Source organism: Trichechus manatus, unplaced genomic scaffold (assembly GCF_000243295.1).
Source record: "Trichechus manatus latirostris isolate Lorelei unplaced genomic scaffold, TriManLat1.0 scaffold00130, whole genome shotgun sequence".
NCBI lineage: Eukaryota > Metazoa > Chordata > Mammalia > Sirenia > Trichechidae > Trichechus > Trichechus manatus.
The window spans coordinates 1,713,424-1,737,702 of NW_004444066.1; the positions used below are offsets into that span (position 1 = coordinate 1,713,424).

A 24,279-nucleotide genomic window follows, 5' to 3' on the forward strand; every position below is an offset into this window, starting at 1 on the left:
TGTGCTGTTATTCTCACTTAAGATGAAGGCTTACAGAACAAAATAGTTTCTCATTTAACAGTTACTACAAATGTTGTCCTGTGACAATGGTTAACAGTCTCACAACACATCAACAATATGAAAGGATTAATTTTGATGTTTCTGATAGCTCCCTAGCACAGATTTGCTTCTGCAAGTAAGTAAAAGGGAGAGGAAAAGCGAAAAGAGAACACAGCTTACTCATTCACTTTGTTCGTCATTTACCTTTTAATATTGTTACGTCCCCCCACTCCTCCCCCCCAAAAAACAAACATAAACAAAATACCTCTGAGCTTCTTGCAAGCAAATGTTTGAATGTGAAGAGTGTTGAAGTTTCATGTGGGAAATAAAGGATGAAAGAGGCAAATTCTTTTCTGGAATATTTTCTTGTGTTTTAGGTGAAAGTTTACACAGCAAATTAGATTCCCATTCAGCAGTTCATACACATATTATTTCGTGACATTGCTTACAGTCCCCACAATGTGTTTCCATCCATCCAGTTTCCCTGCCCCTCCTTGCGTTCTCATCTTTGCTTTTGGGTAAATGTTGACCATTTGGTCTCATATAGTTGATTATTAAAAGGGACACATTCCTCACGGATATTATTGTTTATTTCATAGGCCAGTCTATTATTTGGCTGAAAGATGACCTCCGGGAGTGGCTTCAGTTCTAGGTTAAAAGAGTATCTTAGGCCAGTGGCCTTCGGGGTTCCTCTAGTCTCTATCAGTTCAGTAAGCATGGACTTTTTTATGAATTTGAGTTTTTTTAATGTGTTTTTCTCCCATTCTAACCGAGATCTTCTATTGTGTCCCTGGTCAGAACAGTCAGTGGTGGTTGCCAGGCACCTCTAGTTCTTTTTGTCTTGGGCTGGAAGAGGCTGTGATTTGCATGGGTCATTAGTCCCGTGGGCTAATTTCTTCCTTGAGCCTTTGGTTTCCTTTACTTTCCTTTGCCCTAGACGAGAAGAGACCAATAGTTGTATCTTAGATGGCCGCACCTGAGCTCTTAAGACCCCAGACCCTACATACGAAACTAGGACGTAGAACATTATCTTTATGAACTAAGTTATACCAGTTGTGCTTATGTGGAGCCTCTACGTAGACTAAAAGGCAGTCATTCGAACAGGGCAAGGGGATACTGCATGGTTTAAAACCAGGAAAGGTGTGCGTCAGGGTTGTATTCTTTCACCATACTTATTCAATCTGTATGCTGAGCAAATAATCCAAGGAGCTGGACTGTACAAAGAAAAAAACGGCATCAGGATTGTAGGACGACTCAGTAACAACCTGCAATATGCAGATGACACAACCTTGCTAGTTGTCCAGCGAGACTATGGTCCTGAGCCTTCAAACCCAGCAGCAGCTTTGTTTTAGGTGCAATGACAGACCAGCTCTCCTATTTAGCAGACATTGTTCTCATGTCAGGGTTGCATTGGTTACCTTTTTCTGCCGAGAATATGAAAGTGGTAGATTCCTTTTTGTGTGTTTGATGGCAGTTATTCACATTTCATGTTTGTAAAGTAGTTCTCAAGGGCAGTTGAAGCAAAAGTGGTAGGAAGGACCTTATACTTTTTAAGTTTAGTCCTTTTATCATAAGATTCTAATGAACATATTCATTGTATCTGAATATGGAACCTGTCTGAATGGGTTTGAAATTAAAGTTAACTGATTTGAAGCTTAATTTGTTTTGTTTCTCTTCTTGGTGCCATGCCTGAAATTCCTGCAGTTTTCATAGATGCTGTCAAGGGATAATGGTGTAAGTTAATGGGTGTCCAGGACCACTAGTTAGAACACTTAAAGAAGAGTCACAAGGAGAACACACCTTTACTTTGCATTTTCTAGAAAAATATAATTATCACAATATTGAATCCACATACTCTAGTTTTACTCTTGATTTTTGTCATTGGCATATATGGCACCAGCAAAACAGTATATTAAATTAAAAAAAATAAGATAGGACCCCAGGTGGCACAAACAGTTTGTTCTTGACTGCGAATCTAGAGTTTGGCAGTTTGAACCTACCCAGTGGCACCACAGAAGAAAAGACCTGACGATCTGCTTTCATAAAGATTATTGTCAAGAAAACCCTATGAAGCAGTTTTACTCTGTAACACATGGTGTTGCAGTGAGTCGGAATTGACTTCATGGACAACGTGGATGAACCTTGTAGGAAAAAAATAGAAATAGTTCTAAAAGCATTAAACAGAGTTTCTCACTAGACTGATACTTACGTTTTTAACATGGTTTTTATTTTGTTAAGCCTTTTTTCCCCTTTTGAATGTTTTTAAAACATGGTCTAATATGGTAACTCTCGTTATTGGTTCTTATAGGAGTTAAAAAGAAATTACTTCAGTCTAAGTTTTAAAATAACTTGATTATTTTTACATTTAAAATATTTGCCAATTCCTTTCCAAGTAGAATCTATAATCTAGGCACATTTGAAATAAAAATGGTGGCGCACATATAGAAACTCGTATACATATAGAAATTTGAAATCATTTATTTCAGTGATTACCAGTCCTTGGGGTCTGTGAAATTAGCAGTGGATATTCCTTGAGTGATTAGAGGCAGATTTCATATTTACTCCCCAAAATACAGCACAGGATAATTAAAACATTATTCCAACAAAAATCAAATGTCATCACCTCCATATGGTAATTCTGGTTATTTTCTGTGATTTGAATCTAAGCAAAAATGTGAATCCTTTTTTAAAAAGCACATTATTATTATTATTATTATTGTTGTGCTTTAAGTGAAAGTTTACAATTCAGATTAGTCTCTAATACAAAAATTTATACATACATTGTTATGTGACCCTTGTTGCTCACCCTATAGTCTGACAGCACGCTCCTCCTTTCCACCCTGATTTCCCATGTCTGTTCAACCAACTCCTGACTCTCTCTGCCTTGTAATTTTGCCTCCCGACAGGAGCTGCCCATTTAGTCTCATGTATCTACTTGAGCTAAGAAGCACACTCTTCAAGACTATCATTTTATGTCCCATAGTCCAGTCTAATCTTTGTCTGAAGAGTTGACCTCAGGAATGGTTTTAGTTTTGGGCTAACAGAGTCCGGGAGCCATGTCTTCCAGGGTCCCTCCAGTCTCAATCAAACCATTAAGTCTGGTCTTTTTTACTAGAATTTGAGTTCTGTACCCCACATTTCTCCTGCTCCATCAGGGACTAACAGTTTTCCCTGTCAGGGCGGTCATTGATGGTAGCCAGGCACCATCTAGTTCTTCTGGTCTCAGGCTGATGAAGTCTTGGTTTATGTGGCCCTTTCTGTCTCTTGGGCTAATATTTTCCTTGTATCTTTGGTGTTCTTCATTCTCCTTTGCTCTAGGAGGGTTGGGACCATTGCTGCATCTTAGATGGCCGCTCGCTAGTTTTAAAAAAGCATATTGTTTTTTAAAAACAATTTTACTTATTTTTGTTGTTGAGAATATACATAGCAGAACATTCAGTTAATTATTGAGTAAACACATTGTCGTTGGGGAGGGGATGGATTGGGACTTATAACAAAAGAGATCTTTGCTTTCTTGAGATGTTTTGGAATCACTGATATAGTCCCGTTGTTCCTTAGATTGGGAAGTAAGGCCAGGTGAAGTAAAGGAATTTGCCCAGGGTTACATGTAGAATCAGTAGCAGATGGGTATAGAATTCATCTGCCCTGGTACGATAAGTATTAAGCCTGCCATGCACATCCTGTCTTTATAGGAGAATGGGGTAGTTTGACAGAAGGAAAAAAAAATCTTGTTGTCCTTATTTTGTATTGGGCAATGTAGTTAAACAGTGAGTTCATCATCTGAATAGAGGAAAATTTTATCTTAAATAAAACCTAACCAGTGATGAAAAACTTGTATTTTTAGGGTTTTAAGAATTTTTTAAATTTGGTGATATTAAATGATCATCAGCTTTTCATAATACCCTTCCCTTTCCTTTTCCCTTTTTGTTTTATTAGGTGGTATGGTCAAGAAAAAGACTATAATGTGCTAGTCATGGATCTTCTCGGACCCAGCCTCGAAGACCTCTTCAATTTCTGTTCAAGAAGGTTCACAATGAAAACTGTACTTATGTTAGCTGACCAGGTATGTGAGATTTTGATGAAAATAGAAGCTGGGGCTATTACTGTTCAATCTGTTGGACAATAATTTAAGTGCTCATAAGCCAGAGTTTTACTATCCTGTGTGCCACTATTTAACCTTAAGCAATAAAAAGTTGAGTAGTAGGGGGTACTCATTCAGGTATACTACTCTAATATGACTTCTAGATGTTTTCCTATGTGTACAGGACAAAAACTGGGATTATATTGATTTATTTATTGTTAATCTGTAGTCTAGTGGTTTTTAAGCTTATTTTTCAGATGAGGTATTACTCATTTTCTTGTTGAATATAAGGGCTTTCCTTCCTCATAAGATTTTGGGTGTATGTGTGTAGATAAATATGTACATATATATAGAAATTTTGGCTAAATTAAGCAAGTCAAATATTCTGTATGTATTATATGTGGGTATTTTAAGACCAATTTTTAAATTTTTTGATCTTGTGAAAGTGAGCATGAAACTTAGTTTAAAAATTTTAATATGGGGGGTGGAGCTGGGAAGGAGCTTTGAGGGAAAAGACAATATAGTAAAGATAATAGGTAAATGTCAAGGAGTTTTATAGTTTTAAATTTTGGTCAAGACTTGTTAACTTTTAAGGGCAGCAAATTGTTGGAAATGCTTCACATTATACTGAATGTGCTTAGAAAAATGCTGTGGAGGAGAATGACATTTCTTAAATTTAGATTGGATATTAGAAAGTAAAATGAGGTGATAAACAGAACTGATCATTGAGATGGAATTTGTAGACAGTCTGTAAATTCAAAAGGTTAAAAGTGCTCATTTTCTATATTCAGTACCTGATATTCTCTAAGTTTAACATAAAAACTACTGAGTGGCTTAAGCAGATATTAGCAAATTACAGTGTTTTGTTTGTGGTACATTATGAACTCAAGCATTAGAAGGTTATATTTTAACTAACATATGTGGGTGAATAGTAATTAAATTATAGATTATGTTCCGTAGGCTCAGTAACACACAGGCATTCTGAGGGCCTGCCACTGTAGTTAACATGGCGGGGGGGTTGGTTTGCAAAGATAAGTAAGAGCCAGTCCTTTTCTCTAGGAGCTTAGAGAAAGATGGAAAACTAAGGCATTAAAGGTTCTGTGTTAGAAGTCTTTGTTGGGTACACTGGTGCCATAGGGGAGTTGCAAGAAGGCATCCATTTAAGTCTTACTCTGTAGATGATAGGCAACACTTGAAGTGGTAGTCTGTAATTTGTGCCATTAATTATCTTTTGCCTGACCTTTTCCCAGTGATGTAATAGTCATAGTCTAATGATGGGTATTACTTAGCTAGGACAAATATATGTATGTTAAGCGAGCCAAATGGTTTGTTTTGCTTCTTTTAAAGTAGAAGTTTACTGCTGTACCTAAGTGTGTGTGGTATTTGTACGTTGTGTACATCTACTTCGAGTATATGCAATAAATAAATGAGTGACTTTAAGTCAGAGATGACAGGTTTAGCTTCAAAAGACACTTGTTATGGTGCAGGAATAAGATTTAGAATCCGTATCCATGGTAATAGAAGCTCTGGGGAAAATAGGGACAAATAACAAATAGAATCCTGACACATAAACTACAGGGAAGAGCAAGAAGATACGGGTAGAAAGATAATGTTGGCAATCTTTGGATACGGAAAACATTGAAAAACAAAACTTTTAAAATCTTATAGAATAGAGAGGTATTTGATAATTTGAAAATTAAAAACTTCTGTTTTACAATAGAAGCTATAAACAGTCCAAAGGGAAGTTAAAAACATTTTTTAAACGTATTCACAGAGCTCTGGAGATGCAGTAGTTAAGAGCTACAGGGAGCTACAGTGAGCTAACCAAACGGCTGGCAGTTCGAATCCACCAGATGCTCTTGCATAACAAATAATAGAAGGTTTTCACTTGTATGTAAAGGGCTCTTGAACATTGACAAGAAAAGAACAGGCCAGTGAAATAATAGGCAAAGAGTATAGACTGACAGTTCATAGAATAGGAAAATGGACAGTAAAAATAATCAGCTGCCTAAACTGTTAAGGAAGTACAAGTGAGCTAACACTTTTTAACCTGTCAAACTAGGAAAATTTAGAAAGAACTGAAATAACTTTGCTAGTGGAAAAGCAATACTAATGGAAATAGGAATTCTTAGAGCCTACTTTCAAAGGGAGTCTGACAACATCTGTCAGACTGAAAAGAATATACATACCCTTCAACCCAGCAATTCCCCATAATTATATGCGATTTATAGCCTATAGAAGTAAAAGCACCGCTAGAAAGGATATATATCTAAGTATATTAATAGTATTATTGTTTATAGTGGAAAAACAGAAACAATGAGACTAATGTGAATTGGAGAATGATTGGGAAAAACATATCTGTACCATAGAATATTTGTGGGTATTAAAAAGAAGACTAGTGCTATACCATTTGACTTGGCAGAATTCCCAAGAAATTGATTAAGGAAAGTTTGCTAGAATAACATGTTTATTCAAATTTTAAATAACCATTATATAAGCATGGAGAAAAACATGGAAGATTCCAAAAAAGATGCAAGAAAGGAAACTCCAGTATGTATATGTCCCCATTTATATAAAAGTTACTAAGTTTACATAATATGCTACCAACTTGCAGGAAAGTTTGGGTTATGTTTAGTTAAAAAATAAGCAAACAAGAATGAAGTGAATAGAATTTTAGTTTAAAACAGTAATAACAGCTTACAGCTGTATCTTCCAGGCTGTCAGACAGTCCCCCTCCATGTGAATGTTCGTGTGTGTGCGCGCGCGCGCGTGTTTGTTCGTTCATAAGAGCATAAAAACTGAAACAATTCTGAATTTATTACTTTTGTAATTTGAACATCGCAGATACAAATTCTGTCAGATTAGTCACGCTCCTGTTTATAACCATTAATACTGGAAGGACAAGCCAAAGGACACTGCAAGTTTATGCTTACATTTCCATCATTTTAGATACAAACGGAGAGCTTGCTTGCTCTCTCCATTGAATTTTTCTAGTGCTGTTTTTATGTACTCTAAAATTATTAAATATACCTATAATCTTTGTTATGAAGTTAATTGAAATAAGTTTGCATTGAGAAATGATATGTTGCTTTCTTTATTGCTTAAAAAATGTAACTCAATGATTCCCCCCCCCCTTTTCTTTTCCAGATGATCAGTAGAATCGAATATGTGCATACAAAGAATTTTATACACAGAGACATTAAACCAGATAACTTCCTAATGGGTATTGGGCGTCACTGTAATAAGGTTAGTCAAATGCTCTTTGCATGAAAGAACAAAGAGTATAGTATGCTTTGGTAAACTTTCAATCTTTAAAAAGCCATAGTAAATTGAATTTGCTGTTGATAATTTAAAAGATTGTGCTAGAAGGATAATCAGCTAACTATTAACTTAGTAACTTGAAATAAATTCCAACTTACCCAACCAAAGTTAGTTACCTTTATATGGAAATGCAAAATTCTAAAGGCTTTATAATGAAATGTAATCTGTGTTATTTAACTATTGAATAGTTGTATATATTTTTCATTCACTCAGATAGTGAAAATCCCTGTACACGTTTTCTCCTGAATGCTAAAAATCAGATTTTAATCTTTGACTCTGAAGTGTGGGTTTTCTATAATACATTAGCTTGTGCCAGTACGGGAACCACTGGCCCATCTGTCACTATGGCGTTAACATTTGCTGACTGGGCGTGGTTGATAATGAGAATTCCTTGGATTTGTGTATTCATAAGGGTAACTTTTGGGCCTGCTTCAAAAGTAGTTGACGGTTTCTTACTTGGGTGCCAAGTTGGGTGGTTTCTCCGTCTCTCTCCCCCTTCTTTTGAAAGGAAAATGCGGAGAAGTGAAATGAACATTCAAACAACAAAACTAGTGTTCATTGGGGTCTCTGAGAATGGTTGAATTTAAGGGGTGATTGAGTTTTAGCTAGTGACTCATGATTGTAGTTAGAAACTAATTGTGTTGAAAATTCTTTCTTCATTGATTAGTTTTATTGAGTGAACTGCTTAAATTTATCGATTCAATGTTGAGCTCGGGCAGACAGGCAGCATTGGCAATGCACTAAGCATGTTACGATCTGATGATCTGATAGAAATTCTCAACTTCAGGACAACTCTGGAACTTTTTTGTGTTTTTTTTGTTTCATTTTGTTTTTGGAACGAAAATTCCCATTTGTTTTATTAACCCATCAGGGAATGTTTGGTGTTCTTAGGTCTAGCTATAAATGTTTACCTTTGTTTGCCTGTATGAATGCCAACTTGGAGCCGTCACTGTTAGAACTGATGTTATTTAGTAATGTGTGAGACATTTATGTTGGTCTAGCCAAGCTTTAGGAAATTAAATTTTTTGGTTGAAAGCTGAGTTTTAAATAATGAAAAGTGTTTATTTAAATCTACATATAAATTATCATTCCCAAATTGCATCTTTTTCTTTTCTTTCCTTTTTTTTTTTTTTTAAAAAAAACTATGTAGCTTTTCCTTAGAAGCATCCAGGTTCTTAATTGTTATTGTAAAACCTGGTGATTCAGTTGAAAAGAAATTACTGATCTTAAGTTTTGGGGCAGTTTTGTCAGTTCTGACTCTATCGTCTTTTGGCCATTTCCCAGCCTCTCTTTCCCATTTTCTTACCCCTAAAGACCATTATACTCAAGTAATCCATGTTCTGCATGGCCATTTTGGGTTAACGTTGCAGTACATGGTTTTTGCCTTAAAATTAAATGATGGCCTAAATAATATGGCTTTGCTTTTTTTTTTTTTTTTTTAAAGAATAGCTTGTTAATCACATAGTTGTGTTAGCAAATCTAAATTGCCTGGTGTTGAAAAGTTTAGGATCCTCTGTTCTCTTTACAGCTATTAAAAAGAATATAGTGGAACTGCTTGCTGCTATACAGTTTCAGAGAAACCCTGGGGTAGAAGGGCAGTGTTTTATTTAACTAAGGGTCATATACGAAATGTTGCTCTTGAATATTTTAGATTAGTGTTTTGTTTGTCAGTAGTTGGTTTTCTGTATTGTAGTTTTAAAATGCCAGTTGTATGAGACTGGATTCTGTAGTTATCTTGTTCCAGCAGTTCTCTATTCATAGGGAAAAAACTAGCTTTGGGGGCTTTTGAGTTCAGTTTTTAAAGTCAAGTTCTTTTTTTGGAAAATTGTTCTAAATTTGATATTTAGGAGTGGCCACTCCAATCTTAGTGAATTTGCTCTTCTCTTCTAGTAATCATCCCTGCATGCCTGTAAAAATAAATTTTAAGGTGACTAAATGCCTTCTACCTCTTCCTTACTGAAGATTTTTTTTCCCCTGTACGATCTTTTTCGGGGGAAAGGCGGCAAAGTTTACAGATCTAAATTCCCCATTTATGATTAAAAAATTAAAGAGCCAAATGTCACCATTGCTATCCCTATTTCAGGCAGTGACACAATATAGTGGCATTAAAAACCTGAGTATTCCAGGATTCAAATGTTCTTGAGCGTGTGATTCTTATTTGGAAAACAGAAGCTACAGTGCTTGATGGAAGAAGGATGGCATTTGGCTACCCTGTTCTTTCTCTAATGCCTCGGTGTTGCCTGTCTGCGCCGGCCATTGTTGCAATGTAAGCAATACTGTTTGATGCACTGCCACCCTCTATTGTCTGTTTAGTGTTTAGAATCTCCAGTGGGGAAGAGGAAAAGAAGCATGACTGTTAGTACTTCTCAGGACCCATCTTTCTCAGGATTAAACCAGGTCTGAAACTGTCTCCTATTCCAACCTCAATCCCAAATTCATGTGCTTTTCTTTTTTATTGTTTTATTTTGATTATTTTTGTTTTGTTTTAATTCTGGAGAATGTAGATCTTGCTCAAGCACCTCTTACGTTGGCATTATTCAGACATACTTGGCAAACATATAACATTACTAAGATGTTTCTTTGTGGCTTTTGCTTAAAACTTGTAAAGTTTAGAGAAAACCTAAATGAAAATAGGATTATGTTTAGATCTCTAACATCCACATAAGGAAATGATAATGTTGGTCTGGTATTGAAATTCTTTACCTAATTAATGGTAAACTTGAAGATAGACTATTCAGTTTTTTAAAATATATTTGGTGTTGCAGAATCTAATGCATGAAATACATCTAAATTCAGTTGCATCAGTGCTGTATAATGAATTTATTCTGCCTCACCTCTCTTCCCTTTCCCCAATGAACCTCAGGTAAGTGCAGATCAGATTTCAGATCTAGTGTTTCTAGAATTGATTCATCTTAGTCTGTGAATTCTCTCAACTTCAACCAAATGGCTACTTAAAAAGCACTGTATGCTTTTAAACTAGAAGACATTTCATTCTTAACAATAAAACATTAATATAATTCAAGTACTCATCAAACTAAATGGTAGATGAGCATTAGTGATGCTTAAGATAAATGAATGTGTAACCTGATGATTTAGTTTTTGGCAGGCTAGATACACTGAAAACACTCCTATAAATATGTATTCAAAAATATAAGTAGAACACTTCAGATTTTCAGTATTTACTTTTGTAGAAGTTAGATAACTTTTTTGCCATGAGTTTTAATCACAAAATCAGTTATATAAATTTTGAAGTTCTCTCAACTAATGAATCTTTATCATTCAATTTAGTATATACTGAGAAGGAGGTATTCGCAAGAGTAGTTGCAAAAGAAAAGAGTTATATTTGCTGTGAGAACGTACATTGTAGTAACCTTACTTATCCGCATGTATCATCTGGATCATCATGTAATCCTTTTCCATACTGCCCAGTGTTATTCCAGGGGGCACCTCCTCCTGTTATAAAGGTTTCAGAAATTCAGTTATGTTTTTTCATAGGCAAAGAAATACTTAACTATGGTGACTAATTTTTGTTGGGGAGAGGGAGCAAGGAGTGGGAATGTATTAGGTGCATTACAAGGCAATATAATTTCTTTTTAAAAAACTCTTGTATCTCATTTTTACTTATCAATTCACTCTTCACATTTTACTTGGTATATTTTGTAGCATAATCATTTAATTACATAAAGTTGTATTAAATTGTTTATATTCTCTACATACAGGTTAGCTGTTTTGTGAGGAAAAGTGACCTTGTGAATGTATTGGAAGGGCAGGGGAATGTGACCCTGAGTAGGAGAAAAATTGCTACAAGTACTAAAAAAATAAAAAATATTTCTGAAGAAAATCCACCTCTGCTGAATGGAATGGCCCCAGTTTATCAAACATAGCTCATTTCTACATGCCTTTGAAGAATAGGCTACATTCTTTAAAACAGGCACACATTTTACTTAGAACATGTAATTAGTAAAACTGCACAGCAGCTTGACCACCAGAGAAATTTGTCCTTCTCTTTGGCTATACCAGCCTATAAAAACACATTATCTTACGAGTTATTGGATATTGATTTTTACTCATTTGGTTCTCCCTTTGCGTATTTGTGGCTGTTTGGTTGTATCCTTGGTATCACATGGTTTCCTGAAAACACTTCCTTTATATGTTTATATTAGTTTTTAATTTCAAAGCATACAGAGAGCTACTGAAGAAACTTGATAAGTACCAGAAGGTCGTGAGCTACCAAGAGATTTTTCTTTTTTCCGGAGTAGTTTTCTTTTCAGTTGTTTATTCTTAAAAGTAGGATACCTTTGTTTAGCCGTGATACTTCTTTTCCTAACTTATTTTCAGTTTTTACAAGAAGAGGAGAAAATTTAAGATTGGTTTACTTTGTTTTTAGTTTTGATATTAAAGATTGAGATGTTTAGGAACAAGGTGTTTATATTTTTTTAGTTTACTTAATAAATTAGGTTTCCTCTTTTAGAGCTGTGGAAGGAAAGAACACTGAGTTTTTATAAAGCAAATGTTTTGGTTGTGGATAAGTGTCTGGTTATTGAATCTCAAAATGGAGCTTTTGAATGTAGATTTAGACATGAATGAAATTATCTGACATAATCATGTCAGTGTTCTCCTTTTTTCTCTGCCATATTAAAGTACTAAAGGAAGCAATCTCAGAAAATATTTCTTAGAGGAAATTCTATGTACTAATCATTGTTCATTCAGAATCCACATATTTCTTAGGGGTATTTTTAAAAATACCATGAATCTGGTTGTTCTTTTGTGTTTCTTTTTCCCATGTTTTCTTTTCAGTATGAATCTGCAGAACTTAAGACATGATTTTTGTTTTGCTTAACAAAAGTATATTTAACTCATTCTAATGTTTGTGTGCTGAGCAGTTTGCATATCAAGAGAAACTTGCAGTGTGAGCTTTCTTTCTTTTAGTGCTTTAACGCTAACTTGCCCATATTCCTTTTATAACTTGAGTGATTGCTTAGGAAATAAGTTTAATCTTATTGCTTAGAGAGCTTTCATTATCTACTTACATTTTACTAAGAGTTTAATCTTCATTCTTTTATAGTAGACCAAGTGAAAATAAGTATCTCATTGTTGACATGGGAAAAGAATGTCAAACCTCCGTGTTTTTACCATCCAAAGTGTAACCGAGACTGGGTTATAGTGCCTGGCTGGAATAGTGTTTCTCATCCTCTTAAGAGATGCACTTGGTCAGCACTTTTTAACCTAAATTAATAATTTGCACTGTTTATTTGTTTTTCTACACAAACCTTAATAGATGAGATGATCAGGTTCCCCAGCACATCACAGATTGTAAACTGGCAGAAAGGACCAGGTATCAGTCTGATGGAAAGAACCACAAAATTCAGGCATAACTAGAAAAGAACAAACGTTAACGCTATGTAGTAGATGGGCACGTATCCTGCCCACTTTGATAATCTTTGTAGGTTATATAGCATAGTGTGTAAAAACTGATTTTATAATAAAGGCTAAAATTTTCAAGGTTAGTTATTTTGCTTTAGAAGGTAGGTAAATATGAATATACTTGGGAAAGATTTTTTTTTCCCACCAAGAATTGTTTTTTTTTCCCTCTTCCAGAGTTTTTAATCTCGGAGAGTAAACTTGAATTACCGAGAAAAATTAACTGCATTGTTTATGACTATCTTATTCCCTGGGTATCATATAAATGAGACAGCACTAAGCATTACTTTGTTCTAAAACACTTGTTTGATTTTTAGTTAACTCACGTAAACTGCTAATTTTAAGCCACCTTGATTTAAATGCTGAGTGCTTTTTTTTAGATCATTCTGTCATTTTCCAGAAGTTTAACCTGATCACATGCATAATGTCAGTGTGAAGTAGTAGAATGTAATGCATGCTTCTTTAAGAGGTGCTTATTTTTTGTTAATAAATGTCTTGGTTTCATTGGCAATATCAAACTGACAGGGTTGTCTTATTTTAGATAATGAGCATTCTGTTGGCACACTGAAGAGTGGCCTTTGTAGGAGGGAAGAGTTTGAGATAACTTATGTCTAGTTTTTGAAGCCCCATGCTCAATACCAATAGTAACAGGATGTCAGGTTTCATTATGCAAACACCACACTTGTCAGCTCTGCTATCACACTTGTATACGTTTCTGCTTTACTTTTATAAATAAATTGATGCCATTAATGAATAAGAAGCGGTTTAACTGACCAAGGTTGGAAACCTAATGTGTCTTTATTTCTCTTTTAAAGTTATTCCTTATTGATTTTGGTTTGGCCAAAAAGTACAGAGACAACAGGACAAGGCAACACATACCATACAGAGAAGATAAAAATCTCACTGGCACTGCCCGATACGCTAGCATCAATGCACATCTTGGTATTGAGCAGAGGTGAGTTTGAAAACTGAATGTCCTTATGCATAGCAGAAGCCATTAATGGGTATTTCGTCTATTTGAATTAGTTTTTTAGAATGTCTAAGGATGTCTTTTGGCTGAGGATTTGAAGGATGCTTATTAATCCTTTTACCTGCTGCTTTAGGCAGTGCAGGGAAGCCAATTAAATGAGGTCTTTTGTTTTCTTTGTTCAGGGTTGTCTCTTGGGAAGAAGACACTGCTTGATGGAAAGTTAGAAGCATAAATGCAATTTTGTCTTGACGTTTCATTTTTACAGCTGAAGACAGTAATTTCTTAATGCTGATCTTGGGCGTTTTATATTTTTGAGTGATGCCAAGTTGAATTTTGAGGAAGAATATATTAGTTATTTTTACAAGGAAAATGTTCCTTGAGTCCTATGAACCAAAAGAGAGTTGGTGGACCATGTCCTGTTTCATTCTTCCAGTCTCACCAATCTATATAAATACACGCAATTTTAAAGTAAAAATTATAATAAATCACCATCTCAGCTGCTTTCTCCCTAGCTTTTCATTCTCCCTTCATCTTTTTTTCAGTCATTTTTTGCTTCTTAAAACACGTATAGAAATGAAGTTCCCCAGGTTAGGGAACTTCATGAGAATTTCAAGCTTTAGGAAATACCTATAAATACCTGAATACCTTCAATTAAACTATAATTAGACTTTTTCGGTAGGCTGACATATTACCAGGCTTTAAATATATGTATCTATCTGTGTGTATATATAATATATGCCTGTACACATACATATGTATAAATTCATGTAGATGTTTTATTAACTTCAAAATGTGTATTCATTCCAGCATACCTAAAGTTATTTTTATGAGCTTCTGCAAAACTTGGAATCTGTGTCCTGCTACTTGGTGCTTCAATTTTCATTCACCTCATTTACATAGTTGTTAACTAAAACCTTTTTGCTTTGCTTTAAAAATTAAACTGTAGAACTGTGTTCATTTTTACGATTTTGACTTTTATGAGAAAAGTTTGTTTAGAAGTAGCCCATTATGACCTTTTTTTATTACAAAAGCCAACAACAGCCTGAACTTAAGTACCTTCTTACATAAGGTGCTGAAGGCACTTTGAAGCAGAATAGTGCTCCCTTTTCATTTGGGAAAATTTCTTATTGTGTACCTGGCTTTCTTTCACATGTTTCCTCATAATAGTTTCAGTTCATAAAATTAAATTCTCTTTTCTAGTCGCCGAGATGACATGGAGTCATTAGGATACGTTTTGATGTATTTCAATAGAACCAGCCTGCCGTGGCAAGGACTAAAGGTAAACCATAAACTTACAAGTTTGTTTTTAGGAAATAAAAATATATATTTGGCAAGATGACCTTTAAGATCCCTTCCAAATCAGAGATTTTCTGAGTTTGAATTAAATTTAATTCCTTAGTCACAGCTGCAGAACAATTTCTTTTGAGACAGTAAGCTGGTACACATTGATAACTACTAGCTTTATCTGGGTGTAAGTTGATATGGCTTAAGAAAGTGGAGACTTTTCCAGTTCAGTGTATTGCCATTATGCTAAAAGTGTATACTTTTATGTACAACAAAACCTGTTTATCCATGAATACTAATTATATTGTTTGGCAATTATTCTAACATTTTATTTGTTTTGATTAACTAGGAGTTTCACCATTATTTTTGTGAGTGTTTGTGTTTTAATGATAAATCCCTATGTCTTATAATTTACTGGCTATTTTGATACCTTATCGGTACTTTAAAGGAAAAAGGTATCTGTATTTGTTGAGCATCTGTAAACTAGGACAATTGCTCAGTTGTTTGTAGCTTCATCCAATATAAATATTTTTACATTGGAAAAATATATTTTACTTAGCAATTAACTCTGGTTATTAATGGCATTAAATAATAGGCACAATTTTTTGTATTGATCTGCTTTTGCTTTTGCCCTAGTGTTGAACCATAGGTTAACAAAACTGTTCCTAATTCTGACCCCATCTATTTTTACTTAAGTCACACATTTTGTTGTTTTTGATAGACTCACCCTTACCTAATAGGTAAAAATGTTCTTGAAGTAGAGACTAACCTCAAAGGTTAACAGAGTTAAGAGGAAAAAATTTTAGGTGTATTATACTTCGATTTTTTTTTTTATTCTGGCTTAAGATTTTTTTTGAATCTCAAATATATGTTTAGTGTGTTAAACTTCTAAAGTTCTTCTCAGTAGTATTGAGTATGTCTTTGTGATTTAATTCTTATTTTCCACAGGCTGCAACAAAGAAACAAAAATATGAAAAGATTAGTGAAAAGAAGATGTCCACTCCTGTTGAAGTTTTATGTAAAGTAAGAATGCTTGATGAGTATTTTTAAAAAAAAAAGATCAAGAGCAGAAAGAAACATTTTATTTGTTAGCTAGAACTTAGACAGCCTATTAGGTAGCTATTGACCATTTTAAATTTACTTTTTAATGATTCAGAATATCTTTACCTTAAGAATGGCTTGAGTAAATGGGTCGTTTTAAATACCTGTCTCGTCTTATGCTTCTTATTTATCTGGGCTCTCTCTTCTGTTAATTGAGGATATTAATAGAGCGGGTAAATTTTCCTAATAGAACCTCGCCGATCTATGAGAGAGATTAAATAAGAAAGACTCTCCTTATCCCTAAACTGGAGTCAGAAAAGCAATCAACCAGTAATTGGTATATTAAAGGGTAGGGAAACAGACAGTAGATCAGATCAATCCAAAATAGCTGTTGTCCAACTACAGAATATAGTATAGTTAAAACCTCAAACTTCATAGGAAGGCAAGTGAGTTTATATGGGTCTCCCCATCCACAAATTTGCTTTGCCCTTTTCTACATATCTACAAGAATGGAGAGGATTGGGTGGGGTGTGAGTATGTATGATCACCTTTGAGACTTTTGAGGTTTAAGTATGAGTCACGTGTTATAGTCCACCCAAATAAATTGTTAAAAATCTGTGTACTTTGGTAAGCGAAACATCCATAATTTCTGTATAGTACATGCAAAAGAAAAATTCATCCGGCTTACTGGAAAAGTCAGTATTTTTGCAGAAAGAAGAAGAGAGGATTTAGTATATTCTCCGCTTGTGGCTTCCTCTTAATTTTGATCTAAAAATTGGGAACTATATCTTTCTGGATTAGCCGCAAATATACAATTCATGATGGAGTGAACACAGAAGTATGGGGTATTTCTATAAAGTAGTGAAATCATTTTCATAAGTCTCATGGTTCAGTGATGCTTCTTCATATATGTAACTCCTATAATATGGGCAGTTGTCTTTTTTTTATTTTTTATTGTACTTTAGATGAAGGTTTACAGAACAAACACTTTCTCATTAAACAGTCAGTACACATATTGTTTTATGACATTGGTTAACAACCCCACGACATGTTAACACTCTCTCTTCTCGACCTTGGAGGACCTTTTTTTTTTTTCCGTGAAAATATACATAGCCAAAGTTACACCATTTCAAAGGTTTCTACGTGTACAATTCATTGATATCGATTACATTCTTCAGTGGTGCTGCTATTCTCGCTATCCTTTTCCAAATTATTCCATCACCATTATCTTCAACTCACTGCCCCCTAGACTTCCCATCAAGCCTTTTGAGTTGCTGTTGTCAGTTTGATCTCACATAGATAATTCTTTTTTTTGTACCTTAGATGAAGGTTTACAGAACAAATATTTCCTCATTAAACAGTTAGTACACATATTGCACTATGACAATGGCTAACAACCCCCCCGACAAGTCAGCACTGACCCTTCTCAACCTTGGGTTCCCTATCACCAGCTTTCTTTTCCCTTCCACCTACTAGTCCTTGTCCCTGGACTGCTGTGCCTCATTAGTCCTGTTTTGTTTTATGAGGCTGTCCAATCCCCAGCTGAACGGTGAACTTCGGAAGTGACTTCACCACTGAGCTAAAAGGGTGTCCCGGGGGCCGTACTCTCGGGGTTTTTCCAGTCTGTCAGGCCAGTAAATCTGGTCCTTTTTTGTGAGTTAGAATTCTGTTCTACATCCTTTTCCAGCTCTGTCCAGAACCCTCTATTGTGATCCCAGTCAGAGCAGCCAGTGGTGGTAGCCTGGCACCATCTAGCTGTACTGGACTCAGTCTGGTGGAGGCCGTGGTAGCTGTGGTTCATTAGTCCTTTGGACTAATCTTTTCCTTGTATCTTCTCTTTGTTCTCCCTTGCTCCTGAAGGGGTGAGACCAGTGCAGTATCTTAGATGCCTGCTTACAGGCTTTTAAGACCCCAGATGCTACTCACCAGGTAGAATGCAGAACATTGTCTTTATAAACTGTGTTATGCCAGTTGAGCTAGATGTTCCCCGAGACCATGGTGCCTACATGGGCAGTTTTCTTTTGTTAAGGTTTTGTTATTTCGTAAGGTGGCAAAAAAAAAAAATTACCTTATTTGACCTTCAGTTGTTATTGTTTATTAATCAGTAAAAATAAATGTTGTAAGTATATTTATTCTATCCTGTCTTGACTATTCTGGATGTAAGAAATTTCTAAAAATTGTAAGGACTTCTTTCGTTAGCCAGTAGGTCAGATAGTTATGGGAAGAGACTGCCTTCTTTAACTTATCCTCCATACCACTCTCCACTTTCACATTTATTTGAAGGGAGGAGAAGTAGAAAGGGATACATATTTCCTCCACCAATATAAAAGGACAAGATGTTGTCCATATTATAATGGAGTGGACAGAAAGATGACATTTTACTCAAAGATTTGAGGAAACTAAGTCATATTATAGTTATTTTTATTCTCACATCTGCCTATAAAATAGTAAAACATTCTATCTAAATACATTTTTTTGCTTGTACTTAAATACATTTATTTTCTCATCTTAAAATAAGTTGTTTTTTTGTTGTTTGTTTGTTTTAATTGTGTGTTTTAACTCTTTAATCTCTAGGGGTTTCCTGCAGAATTTGCTATGTACTTAAACTATTGTCGTGGGCTGCGCTTTGAGGAAGCCCCGGATTACATGTATCTGAGGCAGCTATTCCGCATTCTTTTCAGGTCAGTTTTTAAGATATTTTTGAGACTATACACTTCAGGGAGGGAAATTGGTTAAATCTGTCCAACATATCTACTTTGAGAAGTAGCAAAGTAAAGCACGTCTGACCAATATGAATACAATTTTAAGAAATGAGTTCTTTTGAGCTAATTTTGACGTTTTTCAGTTTGCTTGAGATTAGTTTAGGGTGGAGAAGCAGTTGAATTGAACTCAAAGTAGAACCTAATTTTTCTACAATAATTGCAGTTCACGGGAGATATTAGTGAATACCAGTGCTCTAGAACTCTCCGGCTTTGGTACAGAACCAAACCTATTCTGTATGAGATGAAAAAAGAATTAAAATATCATACAGACATGGAGTCAATTGTGGAGACAGACTCAAATCAGGGTTCCCTAGGCTCATCCAGCCTAGAATTGGTGTTAAACACGGGGGAAAAAATAGAGTACTTATGGCTCAAACTATAACTGGAAGAGAATAAGAACTGGGGGTAATCCTTTACCTTGAGAAAAGTCTCCCCCAGACACCAGCACAGACATCTTCCTCACAAACTTCCAGTCCCATACAGACACTGATTTGTTTTTAGGAATTACCTGCCATTATGAAGATCGCCCTAGATAACTGACAGCTTAACTCAGTATTTTAGTTCTTCATGCTGCCTTTTCATTCCCACTCCCCTGCCCCTTTCAATGTGTAAAGGCAGCTGTTGAAAAGGGAGAGGATTTATTCTTACCTAGTGTAGCAGACCAGAGTGGTGGTATCATTTTCCTTAACTCGTGAAATGTAAATGGAATTATTTCACTGAACCGTTACCAAAAAAAGTCAACTCATCTGTAGGGAGAGAAGCTACAACACTTGAGAGAAAATATTTATTTCCTGAAGAAATGCCCCTCATTGTATTGAAAGTTTAGTAGGGTACTTTAATCATTAAAGATTATATGTCATTAAAGACTAACATATAATTTTATGTTTTCCAGGACCCTGAACCACCAATATGACTACACATTTGATTGGACGATGTTAAAGCAGAAAGCAGCACAGCAGGCAGCCTCTTCCAGTGGGCAGGGTCAGCAGGCCCAAACCCCCACAGGCAAGCAAACTGACAAAACCAAGAGTAACATGAAAGGTTAGTAGCCAAGAACCAAGTGACGTTACAGGGAAAAAATTGAACACAAAATTGGGTAATTCATTAATTTCTAACAGTGTTAGATCAAGGAGGTGGTTTTAAAATACATCAAAAAATTTGGCTCTGTGTTTACAAAAAAAAAAAAAGACGTCCTTGGAAAATTTGACTACTAACTTTAAACCCAAATGTCCTTGTTCATACATATATGTATATGTATTTGTATATACATATATGTGTGTATATTATATCATTTCTCTTGGGATTTTGGGTCATTTATAACAACTGCATCTTTTTTACTCATTCATTAACCTTTTCCAAAATAAACATTTGGTGTTGGGAATATGGTCAATCAATCCAAAATCCTAGACCTAACACTTGTTGATTTTAAGTAATGAATCTAGTTAGCCATGGTATTTTGACTTTCTTTCAGACTAACAGTGTTAAGTTTTTTGTTCGTTCTCCTGCATGTTAACGCTTTAGCCTTTAGAATTGAAAATTGTGAATATGCTCTAATTTCAAGAGGTGAGTCTGGCATTATCCCCAAAGTGTCTGTCTTCTCAGTTGCAGAGTGTTCCAATTCCTCTCTTAAATGCTCGAAGAACTGAAAAGCTCGATACATCTTTCCTAGTTACAAAATAAATCTCTTTTTTAGTTGCTGTTCAACTACACATGTTCTTAATTTCAAAATGGTTCTCTTTTTGGCTCTTAAATTTTTGAAACACTCAGGCTGTAACGGTCCTGTGTGGAATTGAAATCTGCAGTTAGGCCTTGCAAATTGAAGATACCTGGGGCAAATGCCATTGAACTGCAAGTCTGTTTCCTTTCTACTTTTCCTCAGGTATTAGTGCTACTAAGAAGTAGAACTGTTAGGGCACAGCTCCAGTTCTTATCACTGTTGCCAGACAGTTCCACTCCTCTGTTTCATGCTTTTGTTTGCTAGTTTGTTTTTCTTTTCCCCTTTCTGGGGCTTACCTCCTGATACTTGCCTACTTTCTGGAAATGGTGGGCAAGTAAGGTTTGGTTTTTAGTTTCTAATTATTTAATTGCTGAATGACTGCTCTAGTCTGAACTTGGCCTTCATAGATTAATCTTTGGTTCATATTTTTAGTGTTATATTTAAACAATAAAAAGCATTTTAAGAGATTTAACTGATGTCATCCTCATCCCAGCAGCTCATCTATTAGGCATGAAGTTTAAATGCTTCCCATCCATGTTTCTGTATTTGGGAAAGATTCAAAGTTTAAGGTTTGATGTAGTGGGGAGTCTTAGACAATGAAGTTTAAGCTTAGGATAGCAAACGCTAATGCTTGCCCAGTGCTCTGCATCTCAGTTAAGACTTACTTGCCCCCTTTTGAGTCTTATAATCACTGTATAAACAATCATAGTACCAAGAAGTTATTAATGAGCTAGGTGGCTAGTGTCCTTGAAAAAATGGGCCTACCATTTAGGTAAGACCAAGTAGAAGTCTAAACTGAAGATTTGTTACACTTGACACGTATAGGGTGTTTGCTTTTTCTCACAAAACAAAACCAATTTTTGCTTAAAGCTAGCTGGGATAGTAGGATCATCATGAGTTGCAGTTTCTAGAACTGAAATTAGATTGAAATCTCATCTGACCTAGAACATTTCACTTCAGGCATTCAGCAGCCTTCAGAAAGAATTACCTAATTTTGAGCTAGTACCATTGTTAGTTAACTGTGTGTCTCTTACTCAATAAACAAGTAGAATTTTTGTCCTGCCTTATCCAGGTCTTAAAGATGAGAAGTTGGATCCACTGAGTTAGTATGTTTCCTTGAAAAAAAAAATATAATTAAACTTAAGTTTAATCCTTATTTTGTATTGTAGCTATTTTTCATAAAAGCAACTTTCAGTCTTTTAAAGATTTCATAGTATTATTAGATATAATGGTTATACAAATTATTACATATACATGGACTTATAAAATTTCTGAAAAGTTGGGCTTTCCATAAAACACATCACATAATCATTAACTGATTACTTTCAGAGAGATATTTCCTGGTGACATGTTTTGACTATAAGCAAAATATTGCTTGCTACAAAAACGTTCCACCCCCAGAATAAAAAAAACAGTATTTTCCTTTTGCTTTATGCCTTCTTGAAAATAACCGTATTATTTTGGATGCAGAACCTAGTGCTCAAAACAAATTTTATGTGAAAGCCCTATATATAAAGTCACAAAAGTGTAGCAGATTTGAGGATGACGTGAGATAAGCATGAGGAGCTGGTTCCCTCACCCTGTCATCTGCATTATCCGTTAAGAAATCTAGGAAATTTGAAAACAACTGCTCTAGGTTATTCCTGATTCCAGTATCTAAATATAAGGGTGTTTAAAAGCATATTCTTTTAAGGGTCCACCGCAGTATTTTTTTTAAGGAAGATTCATGATACAATGATCCCAAGAAATCCTTTCATTGAGAATGAGAACACCATATCAAATTTTTCTAGTTAAAAATTTTAAAAGGTACTTTTTATACATTATGTCACTCATTCCTCACAGAGTTGTATTTCAGAGATTTACACATCAGGGACATTTCATAAACTGACCTTCAGCAAGTAAATCACTATATTGCAAGAATATCTATGCTTGGAAAAATTCTCCAAATGGGGACACATTCACTAATGTATTTATTGTGGTTATTTAAAAAAAAAAAAAACTATATCTAATGTTCCTCGATGGAAAACTATATTAAGTTGTTTTATAGCAATTCATAGAAAATATCCAAACACTCTTTAGAGTGCTGACATAATCAGTTAACATGGGCGTATTATGTAGTAGGCAAACTTCTGTCCTGATTACTTTTCTTCAGATCTTTTGAAATACTCCATTCCAAAGCCCGTCAAAAGACTAAGGAAGAAAACCAAAGTTTTTCTCCTAATGCCCATTATTAGCTGTACTAGTATTTCCGTGCCCAAGTACTACAAGAATGTAATTATTATTGTTTACAGTCATGACAAGAGAAAAATGTAAGAGTCCCATCTGACATACTTCCAAATCCATTTCACTCCCTTTTCTTCAAATATATGTGATTATCACAAAAGTGCTTTTCAAGACTTTGTAAAGAAAGGAGAAAATATTTTTAGGACATTCAGAATCCAGTTAAGTTTACCATTTTCTTTATTTGAGGGAAGAGGGTGGGGGAAATTTTAGAAGTTAGTAAAGCCAAAGATAGATCCTCACGTAATTCTGTTATTCTCTACTCTCATCATTTTAATCCATCCATTCACTACCCTAGCCATATAATTAAGTGTAGTTTTATCGTAATGATATAGATGAATGTCAGATTGTTGGCATTCAAAAGAGATTAGAAATATTTTTCCATTTCATTAACCTGCCATGTCCATGGTCTTCCTTTAATTACCTTCCAGTATTTACTGGGCTTCACCTGCCATTTATGTCTAGCTTAACTTTTTCTGACTTCACCAATTGCTGCTAGGAACGTGGCTGGTCACTCAGCAACGTAGCCCAAATCACAGGGGAAGACCTTGATATACCTGGAGAGACTGATCTGCTCTGAATACACTCAATCCAGAGAAGTGCCAGGGAGCCGCATCTGCTTGCTGCAGTCTCCAGTTTTTGTCATCTTTTTTCACTGTCGACAAAAAAGCTGGATAGAAAAGAACTAAATAACACAGCAGGAAATGAAGATGAAAATGCAAGAGTTGGTTTATTGTGATCTGGATGGAGCTCATATTTCCAAGGCTTGCTGGACCTGTCAAACTTTTCAACTTGTTGGATCACTTGGGTGACACCACAGCAGTCAGAAGTCCTTGAAGAGTATAGTGTTGCTGTGACTCAGTGATGTATAATGCAGACCATCTACCGGTTGGGGAAGGAATCAGTTGTAACAGGTATTTCAAAATTCAGCAACCTCAGAAATTTGTGGCAGAATGAATTCTGTAATAGTGAAGATAAAATAATTCAGGTCATCAGTCTTTTTTAATACAGTTTAGGGGTCATGTATACCTGCTGTACTTAAATCATCATTTATCTAATTTGTTGTGAGAAAAATAAAATCTATTTCCTTTATCTTCTTCCCCAAACTCACTTAGTACCTTTTTAGTTTCCATGAAGAAGGTGAGAATTATTATAGCCCACCCCACCCTTAACCCCTAGCCCCGTAACTTTATAGGAGCCCTAGTAGCATAGTGGTTAAGAGCTCAGCTGCTCCTTGGAAACCCTATGGGGCAGTTCTGCTCTGTCCTGTAGGGTCACTGTGAGTTGGATTTGCCTCAGCAGCATTGGGTTTGGTCTTGACTTTATACACAGCCAGTCCTGTTTTAAAATTCTCTTAAGTGTT

The 24,279-nt window shown here is 35.2% G+C and overlaps 1 protein-coding gene across 9 annotated transcripts in view; it reads left to right on the top strand.

Moving 5' to 3' along the window:
• Positions 1–24,279, top strand: part of CSNK1A1 (casein kinase 1 alpha 1) — a 48,929-nt gene that overhangs the window by 19,577 nt on the left and 5,073 nt on the right. For 3 of the 9 annotated variants that reach the window (XR_002825387.1, XM_004384908.2, XM_023739153.1), the window contains exons 3-10: positions 3,976–4,102; positions 7,268–7,366; positions 9,755–9,838; positions 13,678–13,817; positions 15,033–15,111; positions 16,065–16,139; positions 18,732–18,838; positions 19,812–19,960. Coding sequence is in view for 6 of the 9 variants with exons in the window: in XM_004384908.2 (XP_004384965.1) it covers positions 3,976–4,102; positions 7,268–7,366; positions 9,755–9,838; positions 13,678–13,817; positions 15,033–15,111; positions 16,065–16,139; positions 18,732–18,838; positions 19,812–19,960 (860 nt within the window). In the remaining 3 variants the exon portion in view is untranslated. Of the gene's footprint in view, positions 1–3,975; positions 4,103–7,267; positions 7,367–9,754; positions 9,839–13,677; positions 13,818–15,032; positions 15,112–16,064; positions 16,140–18,731; positions 18,839–19,811; positions 23,831–24,279 lie in introns of all 9 variants that reach the window. The other 6 variants (XM_023739155.1, XM_023739156.1, XR_002825388.1 and 3 more) reach the window with 5 other exon arrangements.